General features: G+C 39.0%; 1 protein-coding gene across 11 annotated transcripts in view; it reads left to right on the forward strand.

The window, feature by feature from the left end:
* The window catches only part of Kiaa0825 (KIAA0825 homolog), a 561,100-nt gene that overhangs the window by 205,672 nt on the left and 336,459 nt on the right, over positions 1-18,969 (forward strand). For 7 of the 11 annotated variants that reach the window (NM_001419450.2, NM_001446612.1, XM_087617477.1 and 4 more), the window contains one exon: positions 11,951-12,115. The exons of the other annotated variants lie outside the window; for them this stretch is intronic. In NM_001419450.2, coding sequence (NP_001406379.1) covers positions 11,951-12,115 — 165 coding nt within the window. The remainder of the gene's footprint in view (positions 1-11,950; positions 12,116-18,969) is intronic. 11 annotated transcript variants of the gene reach the window in all.

Consider the following 18,969-nt stretch of genomic DNA (forward strand, 5'->3'; position numbering starts at 1 on the left):
TAGAAGAATGCAGATCGATCCATGCTTATCACCCTGTACAAAGCTTAAGTCCAAGTGGATCAAGGACCTCCACATCAAACCAGATACACTCAAACTAATAGAAGAAAAACTAGGGCAGCATCTGGAACACATGGGCACTGGAAAAAATTTCCTGAACAAAACACCAATGGCTTATGCTCTAAGATCAAGAATCGACAAATGGGATCTCATAAAACTGCAAAGCTTCTGTAAGGCAAAGGACACTGTGATTTGGACAAAACGACAACCAACAGATTGGGAAAAGATCTTTACTAATCCTACAACAGATAGAGGCCTTATATCCAAAATAAACAAAGAACTCAAGAAGTTAGACCACAGGGAGACAAATAACCCTATTAAAAATGGGGTTCAGAGCTAAACAAAGAATTCACAGCTGAGGAATGCCCAATGGCTGAGAAACACCTAAAGAAATGTTCAACATCTTTAGTCATAAGGGAAATGCAAATCAAAACAACCCTGAGATTTCACCTCACACCAATGAGAATGGCTAAGATCAAAAACTCAGGTGACAGCAGATGCTGGCGAGGATGCGGAGAAAGAGGAACACTCCTCCATTGATGGTGGGATTGCAGACTGGTACAACCATTCTGGAAATCATTCTGGAGGTTCCTCAGAAAATTGGACATTGAACTGCCTGAGGATCCAGCTATACCTCTCTTGGGCATATACCTAAAAGATGCCCCAACATATAAAAAAGACACGTGCTCCACTATGTTCATAGCAGCCTTCTTTATAATAGCCAGAAGCTGGAAAGAACCCAGATGCCCTTCAACAGAGCAATGGATACAGAAAATGTGGTACATCTACACAATGGAATATTACTCAGCTATCAAAAACAATGACTTTATGAAATTCGTAGGCAAATGGTTGGAACTGGAAAATATCATCCTGAGTGAGGTAACCCAATCACAGAAAAACACACATGGTATGCACTCATTGATAAGTGGCTATTAGCCCAAATGCTTGAATTACCCTAGATGCCTAGAACAAATGAAACTCAAGACGGATGGTCAAAATGTGAATGCTTCACTCCTTCTTTAAAAGGGGAACAAGAATACCCTTGGCAGGGAATAGAGAGGCAAAGATTAAAACAGACACAGAAGGAACACCCATTCAGAGCCTGCCCCACATGTGGCCCATACATATACAGCCATCCAATTAGTCAAGATGGATGAAGCAAAGAAGTGCAGGCCGACAGGAGCCGGATGTAGATCGCTCCTGAGAGACACAGCCAGAATACAGCAAACACAGAGGCGAATGCCAGCAGCAAACCACTGAACTGAGAATAGGACCCCCGTTGAAGGAATCAGAGAAAGAACTGGAAGAGCTTGAAGGGGCTCGAGACCCCATATGTACAACAATGCCAAGCAACCCGAGCTTCCAGGGACTAAGCCACTACCTAAAGACTATGCATGGACTGACCCTGGACTCTGACCTCATAGGTAGCAATGAATATCCTAGTAAGAGCACCAGTGGAAGGGGAAGCCCTGGGTCCTGCTAAGACTGAACCCCCAGTGAACTAGATTGTTGGGGGGAGGGCGGCAATGGGGGGAGGATTGGGAGGGGAACACCCATAAGGAAGGGGAGGGGGGAGGGGGATGTTTGCCCGGAAACCGGGAAAGGGAATAACACTCGAAATGTATATGAGAAATACTCAAGTTAATAAAAAAAAAAAAAAAAAGAAAAGAAAACACAATGATGGGCTATAGAAATGACAATACCAAAATCCTTCCAGTGCTTAGCTCCCTGCTGGTATAGAATCAACGATTGAAAAGACACTCCTTCATACAAAGTAAAAAATAGGTACCCCAACACTCCAACTCACAAATTCTTTTTTTTTCATCTTTATTAACTTAAGTATTTCTTATTTACATTTCAATTGTTATCCCCCTCCCAAATTCTAACTCAAGCATATTCTAGTTTTTATAAAATCTGTGGTTAGAATAGAAATATTAACTTCCCTTAAACACAGTTAACAACAAAACCCATTCAAAATTCCTGACTATTTGTTTATAAATACTTTAAAAATATAAAAAAAAAGAAGCAGCGCACTTCTTAGTATGCAAAATTATGATGGCAAAATAATTATTTTAATTATAATTATTTTCCTAATAAAAAGGTGTAGTTTTAAAACAAAAATATTTATTCATTAGGCTTCTTATCTAACTTGGAAAGAGTTATTTGCTGAAAAAAATCTTCCTGATAATTATAGGAATCATTCAACTATGTATTCTGAGCATTCTAAGGAGCACAATAAAGCAATACTTATACTTCCTTGTGAAAAAAAAAAAAAGAAATACTCAAGTTAATAAAAAAAAAGAGCATCGTTCCACAGAAGAAGTACTCCACAATTGATAAAGTAAAGCTAGCTGAAAAAATTGATGCTTACATTTTTGACTTCTCTGTTAACAACTTAGTAAAGGCAAAGCAAATGTACTTATGATTGATACACTATTTCAACAAATGAATTCACCATATGTTTTTAAAAACTAATGGCCACCTTCTGGTATGTATTTCATGATAGTGTTTAAAAAAGACTTACAATCTTAGGCGTAGTTCTTATGGAAAACATTCATGTATTTGCTGAAGTGCTCTAAAATATCACTTATTATAAGATTATTTACTTTGTGTGGCAGCTTTAGTTTTGTTGAATATTGAATTTTCCTAGCTACTTCAAATGCCTTGAAGATGAAATGTCAGAATCCACCAGTCAGTTGAGAGATCACTATTTTAAGCTCCTACAGAATTCTTGTCATTTTAAGAAACAGCATAACTCGTGGGATGTTACTAACTATTGTAATGATGATTGTAAGAGTAAATTTGTACTTATTTTTACAGAAACTGTCTTTATTTAATTCATGCCTCAAAGAATTTAGAATAACATTTGATAATTTATGTGTTTGACCATCTGGTTAGGAAAACAAAACATTAACGTGTCAATAACTAAGCAGCATAATTTTTGGCTTTTTAATCAGAAAGCATTTTTATAAATAATTTTAAAACAGGTCTTGCTTATGTACAATATACTTGGTATAATATTTTTCTTAATAGCCATATGATATAAAGTATCCCAAACTTTTAATGATATATTCAGCTTTCAGTTAAAAATGTCTTGTCAGGCTTTCTATTTGTGTTAAAACTATCAGCAAAACATATAGAGAAATAACTTTTGCTCAGGCTTAGAAACAATAAAAGTTAAATAAATTAATAGTAAATGTGTCACATATTCTAAATCTTTTAACCATGTTCTTGCCATAAGTGGCAAGTTTTCTTATATAAGGTGAAGTATTTTTAATGAAGTTTTAGGTTGCTAAACATAGTTTTTAAAAAAAAACAGCTGATTGTAATGGTAGACAAGTTCTGACACTCATTATATCCATTTCAGCTGCCCGATAGAGGATTCCCGTTGGTTTTAAGTTGAATCCAAAGGAAACAAACTTCCCATTTACAGATGTTTCAGAAGGCTCTTAATTGCAAAACAGTACTTTGAATTATTGACTTTCAAAACTCAAGACAATCATTTTGTTAATAACTTTGTGGAGACCAAACAGCCTGCAAGGTTTTTACAAGTGGTATCAAAAGAACAAACAATTGTCACATTGCTAGTTGTCAGTTGAGTGGCCTTTTTGGCTAAGTGATGTTTGAATGATGTGGACTAACATATCCTTTGCCTATTGCCTCCAAACTAATTCTTGATGATACTTCTTAGTTCCTAATGATAGTCCATTGTAATATAAAAGCAACCTAGCAAATATATAATATTTAAAACGTCCCAGGCATGGAGTTTAAAGGCTTTACATGTATTCTTTCACTAACTCATGATAGTACTGTGTTGGCACACACTACTCAACAGAGAAGGAAGCTGAAACACAGACAAAAACTAAGTTGCCCAGCTAGTAGGCAGCAGAGCATTGCTGGATTCATGCAGTTGGCTTCAGGGGTTTGTGCATTGACCTCCAAACCACAAGGCTTCAAGCACAGTCTCATAATGTACAGCAAGTTACAGTGCTGAGCAAGTGTAGGGAGCAGCCAGCAACCACAAAAATATAACTGCCATAGTGTGCTTTGTGTTCAACTATATTGCTAAATGCCCAAAGGGAACCAAGGAACAGAGCTAGCAACCTAGAGGCTAATGTTTGCCTAGCACTAGTGAGTGACAGTTGACCTAAAATTAATGAATCAGCTCAAATTCTCTTGTCATGTATATAATTTCCTGTCATGTAACATAATTATAGATAATATCAGACATTCCTGCAGAATCTAGCTTTGCCTTTTGTTGCATATGAGTACCATTTCATAAGTATAATCAGAGCCTCCCTTTAGGAAATGCCTTAAAGCCAAAATGGGCTCGTTCTCAGTATTCTTAGCTCACCTAACACTGATGTTATTGGCCGTGTTTACAATAATGATAATTGCACTACTGGACTTTGATTAATCGATGTTTTCTTAATTGAATTTGTAACATATACTTACTGAGAGCAGGAGAAAGTACCTCTGTGCTTCCCAATGGCCTTTCTGGGAATGACAGTGGACTAAGTAACATGGAGAATCAGTATAGCCTCAGAAACAGCAGTCAATGCTGTTGTGTCTACAGAGATATGGGTGGCAATGTAGGTGGGTGGATATGGTATGATTATATCAATCAAGTTTGTTGTTAAGGTACAGACACCCACAAGCTGATGATGTAGTTACAGCATTGTATCTGATTGTGTCTGATTCACCAGGTTGGAGGTTTTGACAGGCTCCAGGCGATGTTGCTCTTGCTCTTGTTGTCCCACAGCTTGTTGAGCAGCAGAGCCACTGTGAGCTGCAGACCAGCAGAAACAGCATACCATTTTATCTCTGCTTCCTTACTCTGTTCAAACAGCATACCTTGCAGATAGAACACATTTCAACAATTTTCACTAAGTGGCTGAAGCGAAGGCTCATAGTTAAGAAAACTTGCTGCTCTTGCGGAAGGCTACAGCAGGTAAAAACACTTGCTCTGAAACCTCCAAGCCTTGATCTGAGTTTGACCCTTGGAAAACACACCAGGAAGAAAGCCCCAGATGCAATCATACACTAGTGTCTTGTAGATGAAATTTCTCTTGTTTTGGATACCTATGTGCCTGATCAGGGACTTCCCTAGCAGCTGTCATACAGATGAGAACTAGGTAAAATATGTTTTTTTTTCAGATTCTATTAGTAATACTTGAGAGTCTTCACAAATATGATGTTTCATCCCCACGGAATCAGATCCAATCTTCTTGACAATGAGTGAAATATGTTACTTCATCTTACTTTGAAACTTCAAATGTCTTCTATGACTACAGGAACATCTGTTGTTCTTGGTAGTTTTAGTGTACTTCTATGTAATTTTAGATGAGTAATGGGATTGGACATCAGCCTACAAGTGACCCTGCTATCATGAGCTTTTGCGCATGTTTCCCCTAAGAAACTCAATGGGATTTCACACGGTAGTTTTTTTTATGACCCTTCAGCTGTTAAGACTATTTTGCAAATGAGGAAACAGATACAGAGAAATGGGATAATTTTTCCACATGACTTTTTCAAGTGATCCTCGTTAAAGGTAAGAAGAACCATTGTTTTCTGAAAGTAAATGTCTTAGGTGAATTAAAAAGAGAACACAGTAGTTTAGAGATGAGTCTTTTTAGAAAGGGTGAGTTTCTGGAAATTAACTGGTTGGTTTTATAACTAGTTTCTCTATTAAACTAATATTGAGTGGGCATCAAGTAGTTTCAAGCACTGTTAGAAGCTGTGTATGCAACTGTCATCTTGGTACATCAAGCTTAGTTTCCAGGGGTTTGATTGTTGGTGAAAAGTGGAGAGGACAAACCTTATAAATGATAGAAGTAAATGAATATACAAGTCAGAGAAGTTCAACTAAGTCAGAACCTGGAGTGCTGCGCTCTGATGGGATGGCAAATAAAGGCAGGAGTGCTAAACGCAGCATAATTAAACCAACTTGCAAATCAGATTCAAATTTTACTTTGTTGTTTGTCATAATGAACTATGTTGTGACACGTAAACATTGTTTCCTTCACGCTGTTTTATGTGATATCGAACCCCACCCCCACCATGGATAGTGTATAGGTCTTCTGTTCTGGGTTTCTTGTTCTGAATTCTGTAGATTCTGTTCTTACATTTTTGGTCTAGAATCTTTGTCAAAGATAATCTTCCAGGCTTTTTGTTGTTGTTATTGTTATTGTTGTTGTTAGTGATGCTGTTGGTGCCTGGTTGATCCAGCCTTCCTGAGCACATGGCTTATTCTACTGTAATATTGCTGCCTACTCTATCTCAGCGACTCAGCAGGAGCTTTTCACTGGCATCCTGTAGAAAGTAAAAGTTATACAGCCTTGGAGAGCAAAATGCTAGTGTACAGTGTACATGTAAATCTGTGTTAGTAATAAAAACAGTCTCCTGGAGCTTTAGAGTTCTTTGTTTAACACAAATAAATCTCTTAGAAGCACTAACAAGTCTAGTGTTTAAAAAGAGTTTAAAACGGTGTTCACAGTGAAAACACCCCTTCAAATAATATAGACAAGAAGAACTGGTTTAAACTTTTGTATTCATTTTTAATGTATAAAATGTTGATGGACGCAATGCAATTTGAAGTAGCAGCAGCATCACTGAGTATTGTTACTGGTTAACCCTGAGTTAGACAATAGAACTTCAAAACTGCCAATACTAAAGTATTAACTCCAGTCCATCTAATTCTCCCAGCTCTCTTCTGTCTACTTTCCAAAGACCCAGTGGTCTGAAAACTCAACATGGTCTTGCTTAGTCAATTCTGTCTTAGTTAAAGGGAAATCATTGTCAAAAGAAAAGTCCCACAGTCAGGTATATCACAAAAGAAAAACAAAACACCGCAATTAATCCACCATGTTGAGATTCTGGCCTCACAACCTTCACTAGCACCGAGAATGAGAGGGGGAGAAAAACTATGTAAGAGTGATTCAGCTCTAAGGAAGACAAGAATGACCAGGACAAGGTAGATTTTGGTCATATTGGAGAATTTCTCGTGAGTAAAATTATGGTGGCTAATGAAAAAGGAAATGATATTTTTTTGCACAGTGATGCCTTAGGTAGCTAGAGCTCATTATTTATTCATTTATTTCTTTATTTGTTTATGGAGACAGGATGTTGTTCTGTAGCCTTGGCTGGCTTGTCTCTCTTGGTCTATCCTTCTACCTCATCCTTCTGAATATACCTTGCCAATTTTCCTCTCTTTCACTATTGAAAGCATCATACAAACATACCTAAAGAATTGTTAGCAGACAAACCAATGTCTTACCCAGAGGCAGAAGAAAGAAGGCAGAAACAAAGAAAGGACTAGACTTGCATTTGAGAGAGAAGAAGCAACTGCAAGAGAGAAGTAATGTCTTGCTTCACGCATTATAAAGTTCATGGCTAGGCACTTAAACAATAGGCCACCTTAAACATAGACATTTGTTTGCCATAAATATTGCTGCAGCAGCTTTTCATAAAGAAGAGCAATGAAAACAGAGTAGCCTGCATATTTCTTATCTTTTTAAAAAGAATATTTATTTTAAACTTATTTATGAGTATACCAGCCTGCTTGGATTTATGTATACCTCCTGCATCCAGGAGCCTCTTGAGGCCAAAGAAAACGTCAGATCCCATTAAACTGGAATCATAGATGACTGTGAGCTATCATATGCCATACAAGGACAGTAAGCATTCCTGCAGCCCAGCGTGAATATTTTGATGTGTGCACTATTGTCCCAAATATGACTAATCAAGAAGAGCATGGTCTAGTGGGAATTAACTACGTTAACTTAGTAATGCTTGTTTAGATTCCCCATGAGCCTGTATCTATAGAAGTGAGGGCTTTGCTTCTTCCCTGGTACAGAGAGAACACCTCTGAGTGATGCCTCTTGACCTGCTTTAAAGGAAAGTAGAATTCTTTTGTTCCTTGCCTCAGAAGAGAAGGTCAGAGAGAGCAGAAATGATTTTCCTGTATTCCCAAATGCCAAGTTTGGGAACTACCATGTCCTGAACCTCACCAAGACTAACTTTGTAAGTGGGTGAAAGTCAAAACAAACAATAAAACAAAAAATACTATAACAATTAAATTGTGCTCAATTCCACTCTGTTAACATTAACCTTGTGTCTGTCCTTCTGTCATCTAGTGCCAGCAAAAATACATGGGTCTCCCCTGACTCTGGAAAAAAAAGTAGGTTAAAAAAAGTGAATCCACAGTGAGTTTCCACTGAAAGGACTTGGGGAATAGCAGAAGAAGAAAGAACAGAAGACTACCCTCAAGGATATAAAGAAAACAAATCAAAAGGAAAAGAAAACTAATGACTGAGTGTTTGACAAAGGCCTAGCTTTTTACCAGGTTCCCAAGACACAGCCCTAAACACATCTACACTGTTTGGTGCCTCTCTTCTACCAGGCCTTATGGGTTGGAGAGAGAAATTTCCGATCACTCACATTATCTCTAACTCTAGTTCTAAGGTATTCATTGCCCTCTTCTGGCCTAGCAGTCACCAGGCATGCAAACAATTTACAGATATACATACAGGCAAACATTCATTCTCATAAAGTTAAATAAAAAATTCAAAAATGAATGAAAGGATGCTACTATCATTTATGTCGGACAACAGACACAAGCAGGAATGACAGTCACGGGCCCTTACTTTGCTGTCCTGTGCATATCTTGTTAAATATCCTATGCATAATATATAATAAGAATAGTACTTTTTTAAGAATTTTATACATGAGCACTATATTCACATCATTTTCATGCCTATGTCCAACATCTAACTCTTCCAACTGCCTGTCAAATTCAAGACCTTGTTTTCTTTATGTAATATATATATATATATATATATATATATATATATATATATACTATTGATGTATTGAAGGCATCTAGTATTACTAGTATTATTCATTTGTACAAATGTTTAGAGCTGACCATTTTGGATTGAACTTGTCAAGGACCTAGCTCATCTTGGAGAAAACAAACTCTCTCTCAGAAGCCATTGATTGACTATAGTTTTAAATATAGTTAAATCTAGGTGGAGGCTTGTGAAAATTCCCCCTTCCATGTTGGCATGTGATCACCATAGCCATTGTGCAGGTCTTGTTTAGGCAACTTTATTATTGAGACTTCATGGGTGTGACTTGCCTGTCAGGATTGGAAGACATATCTATGAGTAGAGCTGCCAGTCTCCTGACTCTTCCAGTGCCTCCCCTTCTGTGATGTTCCCTGAACCCTGGGTGCAGAGTTGGATTCTAGATGTACTAACTGGAGCTGGGCACCCTGACACCTTTTTCTGCCTTCCGATTATCTATGGATCTTCATTGTATCTAGCCTTCATCTGTAGGGTAAAGACACTCTTTGCTGAGGGATGAGAGCTAAGTTATCTAAGGATAGAAAGGGGAGTTTCTCTTGTGGCACTGAGTAATGGGGATTTTTGTCAGGTAGTCTGTATGGAGTATTACCACCTTGTATGGCATGTGTGCATGCTGCACAAATGAATGTGTATGCATGTGTATACACACACACACACAGAGAGAGAGAGAGAGAGAGAGAGTGAGAGAGAGACAGAGAGAGAGAGACAGAGAGAGAGAGATCTCTAAATGACAATTCTTGTTAAATGTGTTTTTTGATAACTCCGTGCATGTAGAAAGTGCATTCTGATTTTCCTCACCTTTCCCAGTCTTACCTGTCAATCCCCCTGACCTCTATGTGTTCCTTTTCAGTATCCTTATCATTATGGTTTGTGATCCACCAGGCCACATAGACTTAGATCTATTCATTAGAGTCTGGTGGGCTCATCAGTGGGTTCACAATGGAAGCAATGGCTCCCTCTGCCTCCGATTCCATCAGAAGCCAATAGTTCAGTAAAGGGGGATGTCCCTGTGTAACTCTCCTTGCAATGACTGATAGTCGAGAGACCCATTATTATTATTATTATTATTATTATTATTATTATTATTATTATTATTATTATTTAATCCTTTTTTTACAGTCTAGTCTTCATCTCCTTCCCAGTCTGTCTCTGACCACTCCCTATCCCATACCTCCTCCCCCCAACCCAAGTAGGGACTCCAAGAGGATGCCCCTACTCCTCAGCTCCTACCCCTCCAGACCTCCACACTTCCTGGGACTTCAAGTCTCTCAAGGGTTAGGTGCATCTTCTCTCACTGAGGCCAGACCAGGCAGTCCTCTGCCGTATATGTGTAGGGGGCATCAGACCAGCTAGTATATGCTGCCTGGTTGGTGGCTCAGTGTCTGAGAGATCTCAGGGGTCCAGCTGAGTTGAGACTCTTGGTCTTCCCATGGGGTCACCCTCCTCCTCAGCCTCTTCCAGCTCTTTCCCAATTTAACCACAGGTGTCCCCGGCTTCTGTCCATTGGTTGGGTGCTAGTATCTGCATCTGATTCTTTCAGTTGCTTTTTGGGAAGAGATAAATCTTTAACAGGCCCAGTGTAGGTGGCAGTAGTTGCTGTGAGATCATTATTTAATGACTTTGTAATAATGCCCTGAAGATACCATTTCTCAGTCCTTGAGTGGACAGCATTCTAGATGGACAAAAGAAAAGGCGATGGGGAAGCACATTTAATGACCCAGCAAATGAGTCTCAGGGTTGAACAGCATGCTTGAGAATTGGAAAATAATTCCAGAAAAAATATCTTATTTCTGTTTTTTACTGTAGCACATTAATTTTTAGTAACATTCTTCCCCAAATAGTTACCTAAAGCATCTTCCAGCCCACTCTACCAGCTTATCAAATATTGTCAGTACTCTACTTGGGGAAGGTCCCTGTTGGTCATGAGCCCATCTATGAGCTGACCATGGTGGGTAAGTGTGGTACTTGTCTATCCCAGGTAACAGAGTCAGTGTCAAACACACACACACACACACACACACACACACACACACACACACACACACACACACACACAAATAAGCAAATAGTTTATATTGCATGGAGAAGACAAAGAAGGTGGACAGCAATGACTAGTTCACTAAAAACTAATTTGGTTAAAATTGATATTAGTAAGAAAAACTAGAAGTGCTCGCTTCATAAAATTTATGGTATTTTTTTTTAATTTCTGGATAAGAGTGGCCTCTTAAAAGCAAGGCCAATAAATAAAATTTTTAAGAATTTTAAAGAAATGTCTTCTTTACCAATGACCCTAGATTATATTACTAGAAGTCATTAAAAATAATATAAGGCATGATTTGATACTACCTTTAACTCAATAAATATTTTGTTTATTATGATATAGTAGTTTATTATTCAAGCAAAATAGGAATTATTTCTCAATTCTATGTGCCATATAAATTCAATAATGCCTGATCCTCTCATTACTGAATTCTAAAGGAAGCCATAGTCAGCCAGAGGCTGGATGCTAGGGGCAATAAAATAGCTTTGTAGTTTTATAATTATTCATGAGGTTTAGTAAAGGAACTGATCAAAAATGTGCTTCGTTCTGAAATGATTGTGTCAATATACTTAGGAAATATTCACAATTTGTTTTTCAGAGTTGATTCCATGATTCAAAGAACATGAATTTTCTCATGCTTCACTTTTAGTTTTCTGAGCTATCTTGGGTTTAAAAACTATTTCTTGAATGTAAATTATTTTTAAATGAAAATTTAGACAAAAAAATACCTTCAGATAAAAAAAATTCTGACATACAGGAAAACTGGCCTCACTTCTTGAAATGATATCATTATGGTTCTTCTCACAGATATTTTATAATAGCTACCCATACATAGATGCATCTGAACTGCTGATGCTGAATGATTGTATCTCTCAGAGAGTGTGGGCTTCTCAATTGCAACTAACAAGCAGCTGTGTGTCATAGCACAAGGCCAAGAGAAGTGATGAGAATAAGGTTTCTTCTCCTCATCCCCACTCTTTTCAAGAACAAGCTGCTGGCATGGAGAGTAAGCAGAGTGCAGGCTGCAGTGTGGTGGGCACCATCTTTGAAGTTCTGTATTGGTGTCACTTATCCCCACAGACATTTGGAAATGTATTTACGAGCCACATGGAAGAAGAACAACTCTGGGACTTTTTGTGCAACATTCCAGGTAGAAGAAATTTACTGCTTATAAAGTAAATGCTTTATTGATACTTAAATGGTCTTTAAATGTGTTTTCAAAGTTTGATGCACAACAAGTTTTGCCGACTCTTGTTTGCAAAGGTCTACCATGTACCTTTTTATTATAAGGGCTTCTGTTTAGAATTATTAACCATTTGTCTCTTGTCAAGTGGGATGCATTTTGGATAAGATAGAGAGAGTCATGAAGGGAAAAATTATAGAATGAAGGTATCTTTTTTAATTTTGGAAAGTGTCCTATTATAGTACTTCAGTATTTATTTAGCATATACTATATTTAGCATTTTTATTAACTTGAGTATTTCTTATATACATTTCGAGTGTTATTCCCTTTCCCGGTTTCCGGGCAAACAACCCCCTCCCCCCTCCCCTTCCTTATGGGTGTTCCCCTCCCAACTCTCCCCCCATTGCCGCCCTCCCCACAACAGTCTAGTTCACTGGGGGTTCAGTCTTAGCAGGACCCAGGGCTTCCTCTTCCACTGGTGCTCTCACTAGGATATTCATTGCTACCTATGAGATCAGAGTCCAGAGTCAGTCCATGTATAGTCTTTAGGTAGTGGCTTAGTCCCTGGAAGCTCTGGTTGCTTGGCATTGTTGTACAAGTGGGGTCTCGAGCCCCTTCAAGCTCTTCCAGTTCTTTCTCTGATTCCTTCAACGGGGGTCCTATTCTCAGTTCAGTGGTTTGCTGCTGGCATTCGCCTCTGTGTTTGCTGTATTCTGGCTGTGTCTCTCAGGAGCGATCTACATCCGGCTCCTGTCGGCCTGCACTTCTTTGCTTCATCCATTTTGACTAATTGAATGGCTGTATATGTATGGGCCACATGTGGGGCAGGCTCTGAATGGGTGTTCCTTCTGTGTCTGTTTTAATCTTTGCCTCTCTATTCCCTGCCAAGGGTATTCTTGTTCCCCTTTTAAAGAAGGAGTGAAGCATTCACATTTTGGTCATCCATCTTGAGTTTCATTTGTTCTAGGCATCTAGGGTAATTCAAGCATTTGGGCTAATAGCCACTTATCAATGAGTGCATACCATGTATGTCTTTCTGTGATTGGGTTACCTCACTCAGGATGATATTTTCCAGTTCCAGCCATTTGCCCACAAATTTCATAAAGTCATTGTTTTTGATAGCTGAGTAATATTGGATTGTATAGATGTACCACATTTTCTGTATCCATTCCTCTGTTGAAGGGCATCTGGGTTCTTTCCAGCTACTGGCTATTATAAATAAGGCTGCTATGAACATAGTGGAGCACGTGTCTTTTTTATATGTTGGGGCATCTTTTGGGTATATGCCCAAGAGAGGTATAGCTGGATCCTCAGGCAGTTCAATGTCCAATTTTCTGAGGAACCTCCAGACTGATTGCCAGAATGGTTGTACCAGTCTGCAACCTCACCAACAATGGAGGAGTGTTCCTCTTTCTCCGCATCCTCGCCAGCATCTGCTGTCACCTGAGTTTTTGATCTTAGCCATTCTCACTGGTGTGAGGTGAAATCTCAGGGTTGTTTTGATTTGCATTTGCCTAATGACTAAAGATGTTGAACATTTCTTTAGGTGTTCCTCAGCCATTTGGCATTCCTCAGCTGTGAATTGTTTGTTTAGCTCTGAACCCCATTTTTCAATAGGGTTATTTGTCTCCGTGCAGTCTAACTTCTTGAGTTCTTTGTATATTTTGGATATGAGCCTCTATCTGTTGTAGGATTGGTAAAGATCTTTTCCTAATCTGTTGGTTGCCATTTTGTTCTAACCACAGTGTCCTTTGCCTACAGAAGCTTTGCAGTTTTATGAGATCCCATTTGTCGATTCTTGATCTTAGAGCATAAGCCATTGGTGTTTTGTTCAGGAAATGTTTTGCAGTGCCCATGTGTTCCAGATGCTTCCCTACTTTTTCTTCTATTAGTTTGAGTGTGTCTGGTTTGATGTGGAGGTCCTTGATCCACTTGGACTTAAGCTTTGTACAGGGTGATAAGCATGGATCGATCTGCATTCTTCTACATGTTGACCTCCAGTTGAACCAGCACCATTTGCTGAAAATGCTATCTTTTTTCCTTTGGATGGTTTTGGCTCCTTTGTCAAAAATCAAGTGACCATAGGTGTGTGGGCTCATTTCTGGGTCTTCAATTCTATTCCATTGGTCAATCTGTCTGTCTCTGTACCAATACCATGCAGTTTTTAATCACTATTGCTCTGTAATACTGCTTGAGTTCAGGGATAGTGATTCTCCCTGAAGTCCTTTTATTGTTGAGGATAGTTTTAGCTATCCTGGGTTTTTTGTTATTCCAGATGAATTTGCAAATTGTTCTGTCTAACTCTTTGAAGAATTGGATTGGTATTTTGATGGGGATTGCATTGAATCTGTAGATCGCTTTTGGTAAAATGACCATTTTTACTATATTAATCCTGCCAATCCATGAGCATGGGAGATCTTTCCATCTTCTGAGGTCTTCTTCAATTTCTTTCTTCAGACTCTTGAAGTTCTTATTGTACAGATCTTTTACTTGCTTGGTTAAAGTCACGCCGAGGTACTTTATATTAGTTGGGTCTATTATGAAGGGTGTCGTTTCCCTAATTTCTTTCTCGGCTTGTTTCTCTTTTGTGTAGAGGAAGGCTACTGATTTATTTGAGTTAATTTTATACCCAGCCACTTTGCTGAAGTTCTTTATCATCTTTAGTAGTTCTCTGGTGGAACTTTTGGGATCACTTAAATATACTATCATATCATCTGCAAATAGTGATATTTTGACTTCTTCTTTTCCGATCTGTATCCCCTTGACCTCCTTTTGTTGTCTGATTGCTCTGGCTAGAACTTCAAGAACTATATTGAATAAGTAGGGAGAGAGTGGGTAGCCTTGTCTAGTCCCTGATTTTAGTGGGATTGCTTCACGTTTCTCTCCATTTAGTTTAATGTTAGCAACTGGTTTGCTGTATATGGCTTTTACTATGTTTAGGTATGGGCCTTGAATTCCTATTCTTTCCAGGACTTTAATCATGAAGGGTGTTGAATTTTGTCAAATGCTTTCTCAGCATCTAATGAAATGATCATGTGGTTTTGTTCTTTCAGTTTGTTTATATAATGGATCACGTTGATGGTTTTCCGTATATTAAACCATCCCTTCATGCCTGGGATGAAGCCTACTTGATCATGGTGGATGATTGTTTTGATGTGCTCTTGGATTCTGTTTGCCAGAATTTTATTGAGTATTTTTGTGTCGATATTCATAAGGGAAATTGGTCTGAAGTTCTCTTTCTTTGTTGGATCTTTGTGGTTTAGGTATAAGAGTAATTGTGGCTTCATAGAAGGAATTCGGGAGTGATCCATCTGTTTCAATTTTGTGGAGTAGTTTGGATAATATTGGTATGAGGTCTTCTATGAAGGTCTGATAGAATTCTGCATTAAACCCGTCTGGACCTGGGCTCTTTTTGGTTGGGAGACCTTTAATGACTGCTTCTATTTCCTTATGAGTTATGGGGTTGTTTAACTGGTTTATCTGTTCCTGATTTAACTTCGGTACCTGGTATCTTTCTAGGAAATTGTCCATTTCCTGTAGATTTTCAAGTTTTGTTGAATATAGGCTTTTATAGTAAGATCTGATGATTTTTTGAATTTCCTCTGACTCTATAGTTAGGTCTCCCTTTTCATTTCTGATTTTGTTAATTTGGATACACTCTCTGTGTCCTCTCGTTAGTCTGGCTAAGGGTTTATCTATCTTGTTGATTTTCTCAAAGAACCAACTTTTGGTTCTGTTGATTCTTTCCATGGTCCTTTTTGTTTCTACTTGGCTGATTTCAGCTCTGAGTTTGAGTATTTCCTGCCTTCTACTACTCCTGGGTGTATTTGCTTCTTTTTGTTCTAGAGCTTTTAGGTGTGCTGTCAAGCTGCTGACATATGGTCTCTCCTGTTTCTTTCTGCAGGCACTCAGAGCTATGAGTTTTCCTCTTAGCACAGCTTTCATTCTGTCCCATAAGTTTGGGTATGTTGTACCTTCATTTTCATTTAATTCTAAAAAGTCTTTAATTTCTTTCTTTATTTCTTCCTTGACCAGGTTATCATTGAGTAGAGCATTGTTCAATTTCCACGTGTATGTGGGCATTCTTCCCTTATTGTTATTGAAGACCAGTTTTAGACCGTGGTGGTCTGATAGCACGCATGGGATTATTTCTATCTTTCTGTACCTGTTGAGGCCTGTTTTTTGACCAATTATATGGTCAATTTTGGAGAAAGTACCATGAGGAGCTGAGAAGAAGGTATATCCTTTTGCTTTAGGATAGAATGTTCCATAAATATATGTTAAGTCCATTTGGCTCATGACTTCTCTTAGTCTGTCCACGTCTCTGTTTAATTTCTGTTTCCATGATCTGTCCATTGATGAGAGTGGGGTGTTGAAATCTCCTACTATTATTGTGTGAGGTGCAATGTGTGTTTTGAGCTTTAGTAAGGTTTCTTTTACGTATGTAGTGCCCTTGTATTTGGGGCATAGATATTTAGGATTGAGAGTTCATCTTGGTGGATTTTTCCTTTGATGAATATGAAGTGTCCTTCCTTATCTTTTTTGATGACTTTTAGTTGAAAATTGATTTTATTTGATATTAGAATGGCTACTCCAGCTTACTTCTTCTGACCATTTGCTTGGAAATTTGTTTTCCAGCCTTTCACTCTGAGGTAGTGTCTGTCTTTTTTGTCTGAGGTGTGTTTCCTGTAGGCAGCAGAATGCAGGGTCCTCATTGTGTATCCAGTTTGTTGATCTATGTCTTTTTATTGGGGAGTTGAGACCATTGATGTTGAGAGATTTTAAGGAATAGTGATTATTGCTTCCTGTTATATTCATATTTGGATGTGAGGTTATGTTCGTGTGCTTTTCTTCTCTTTGTTTTGTTGCCAAGACGATTAGTTTCTTGCTATTTCTAGGGTGTAGCTTGCCTCCTTATGTTGGGCTTTACCATTATTGTCCTTTGTAGTGCTGGATTTGTAGAAAGATATTGTGTAAATTTGGTTTTGTCATGGAATATCTTGGTTTCTCCATATATGTTAATTGAGAGTTTTGCAGGATACAGTAACCTGGGCTGGCATTTGTGTTCTCTTAGGGTCTGTATGACATCAGTCCAGGATCTTCTGGCCTTCATAGTTTCTGGCGAAAAGTCTGGTGTGATTCTGATAGGTCCGCCTTTATATGTTACTTGACCTTTTTCCCTTACTGCTTTTAATATTCTTTCTTTATTTTATGCGTTTGGTGTTTCGACTATTATGTGACAGGAGGTGTTTCTTTCTGGTCCAATCTATTTGGAGTTCTGTAGGCTTCTTGTATGTCTATGGGTATCTCTTTTTTTAGGTTAGGGAAGTTTTCTTCTATGATTTTGTTGAAGATATTTACTGGTCCTTTGAGCTGGGAGTCTTCACTCTCTTCTATACCTATTATCCTTAGGTTTGAAATTCTCATTGAGTCCTGGATTTCCTGTATGTTTTGGACCAGTAGCTTTTTCTGCTTTACATTATCTTTGACGGTTGAGTCAATGATTTCTATGGAATCTTCTGCTCCTGAGATTCTCTCTTCCATCTCTTGTATTCTGTTGGTGAAGCTCGTATCTACAGCTCCTTGTCTCTTCTTTTGGTTTTTCTATATCCAGGGTTGTTACCATGTGTTCTTTCTTGATTGCTTCTATTTCCATTTTTAATTCCTTCAACTGTTTGATTGTGTTTTCCTGGAATTCTTTCAGGGATTTTTGCGACTCCTCTCTATGGGCTTTTACTTGTTTATTTATGTTTTCCTGGAATTCTTTCAGGGATTTTTGTGACTCCTCTCTATGGGCTTCTACTCGTTTATTTATGATTTCCTGGAATTCTTTCAGGGATTTTTGCGATTCCTCTCTGTAGGCTTCTACTTGTTCTCTAAGGGAGTTCTTCACGTCGTTCTTGAAGTACTCCAGCATCATGATCAAATATGATTTTGAAACTAGATCTTGCTTTTCTGGTGTGAACGGATATTCCATGTTTGTTTTGATGGGAGAATTGGACACCGATGGTGCCATGTAGTCTTGGTTTCTGTTGCTTGGGTTCCTGCGCTTGCCTCTCGCCATCAGATTATGTCTAGTGTTACTTTGTTCTGCTATTTCTGACAGTGGCTAGACTGTCCTATAAGCCTGTGTGTCAGGAATGCTGTAGACCTGTTTTCCTGTTTTCTTTCAGCCAGTTAGGGGACAGAGTGTTCTCCTTTCGGGCGTGTAGTTTTTCCTCTCTACAGGTCTTCAGCTGTTCCTGTGGGCCTGTGTCTTGAGTTCACCAGGCAGGTCACTTGCAGCAGAAAAGTTGGTCTTACCTGTGGCTCTGAGGCTCAAGTTCGCTCGCGGGGTGCTGCCCACGAGCTCTCTGCGGCAGCAGCAACCAGGAAGATCTGCGCCGCCATTTCCGGGAGCTTCAGTGCACCAGGGTTCCAGATGGCGTTTGGTGTTTTCCTCTGGCGTCTGAGATGTGTGCAGAGTGCAGTCTCTTCTGGTTTCCCAGGCGTGTCTGCCTCTCTGAAGGTTTAGCTCTCCCTCCCACGGGATTAGGGTGCAGAGAACTGTTTATCCAGTCTGTTCCTTCAGGTTCAGGCAGTGTCTCAGGCGCAGGGGTCCTGCCGCTCCTGGGCCCTCCCCTACGGGAACCCAGAGGCCTTATACAGTTTCCTCCAGGGCCAGGGATGTGGGTAGGGGTGGGCAGTGTTGGTGGTCTCTTCCGCTCTGCAGCCTCAGGAGTGCCCACCTGACCAGGCGGTGAGGTCTCTCTCCCATGGGGTCTGGGAGCAGAGAGCTGCTGCAGGCTGGGATCCGCGGGTCTATATTTAGCTTTTTTAAC

Source organism: Rattus norvegicus, chromosome 2 (assembly GCF_021556685.1).
Source record: "Rattus norvegicus strain SHRSP/BbbUtx chromosome 2, alternate assembly SHRSP_T2T, whole genome shotgun sequence".
NCBI lineage: Eukaryota > Metazoa > Chordata > Mammalia > Rodentia > Muridae > Rattus > Rattus norvegicus.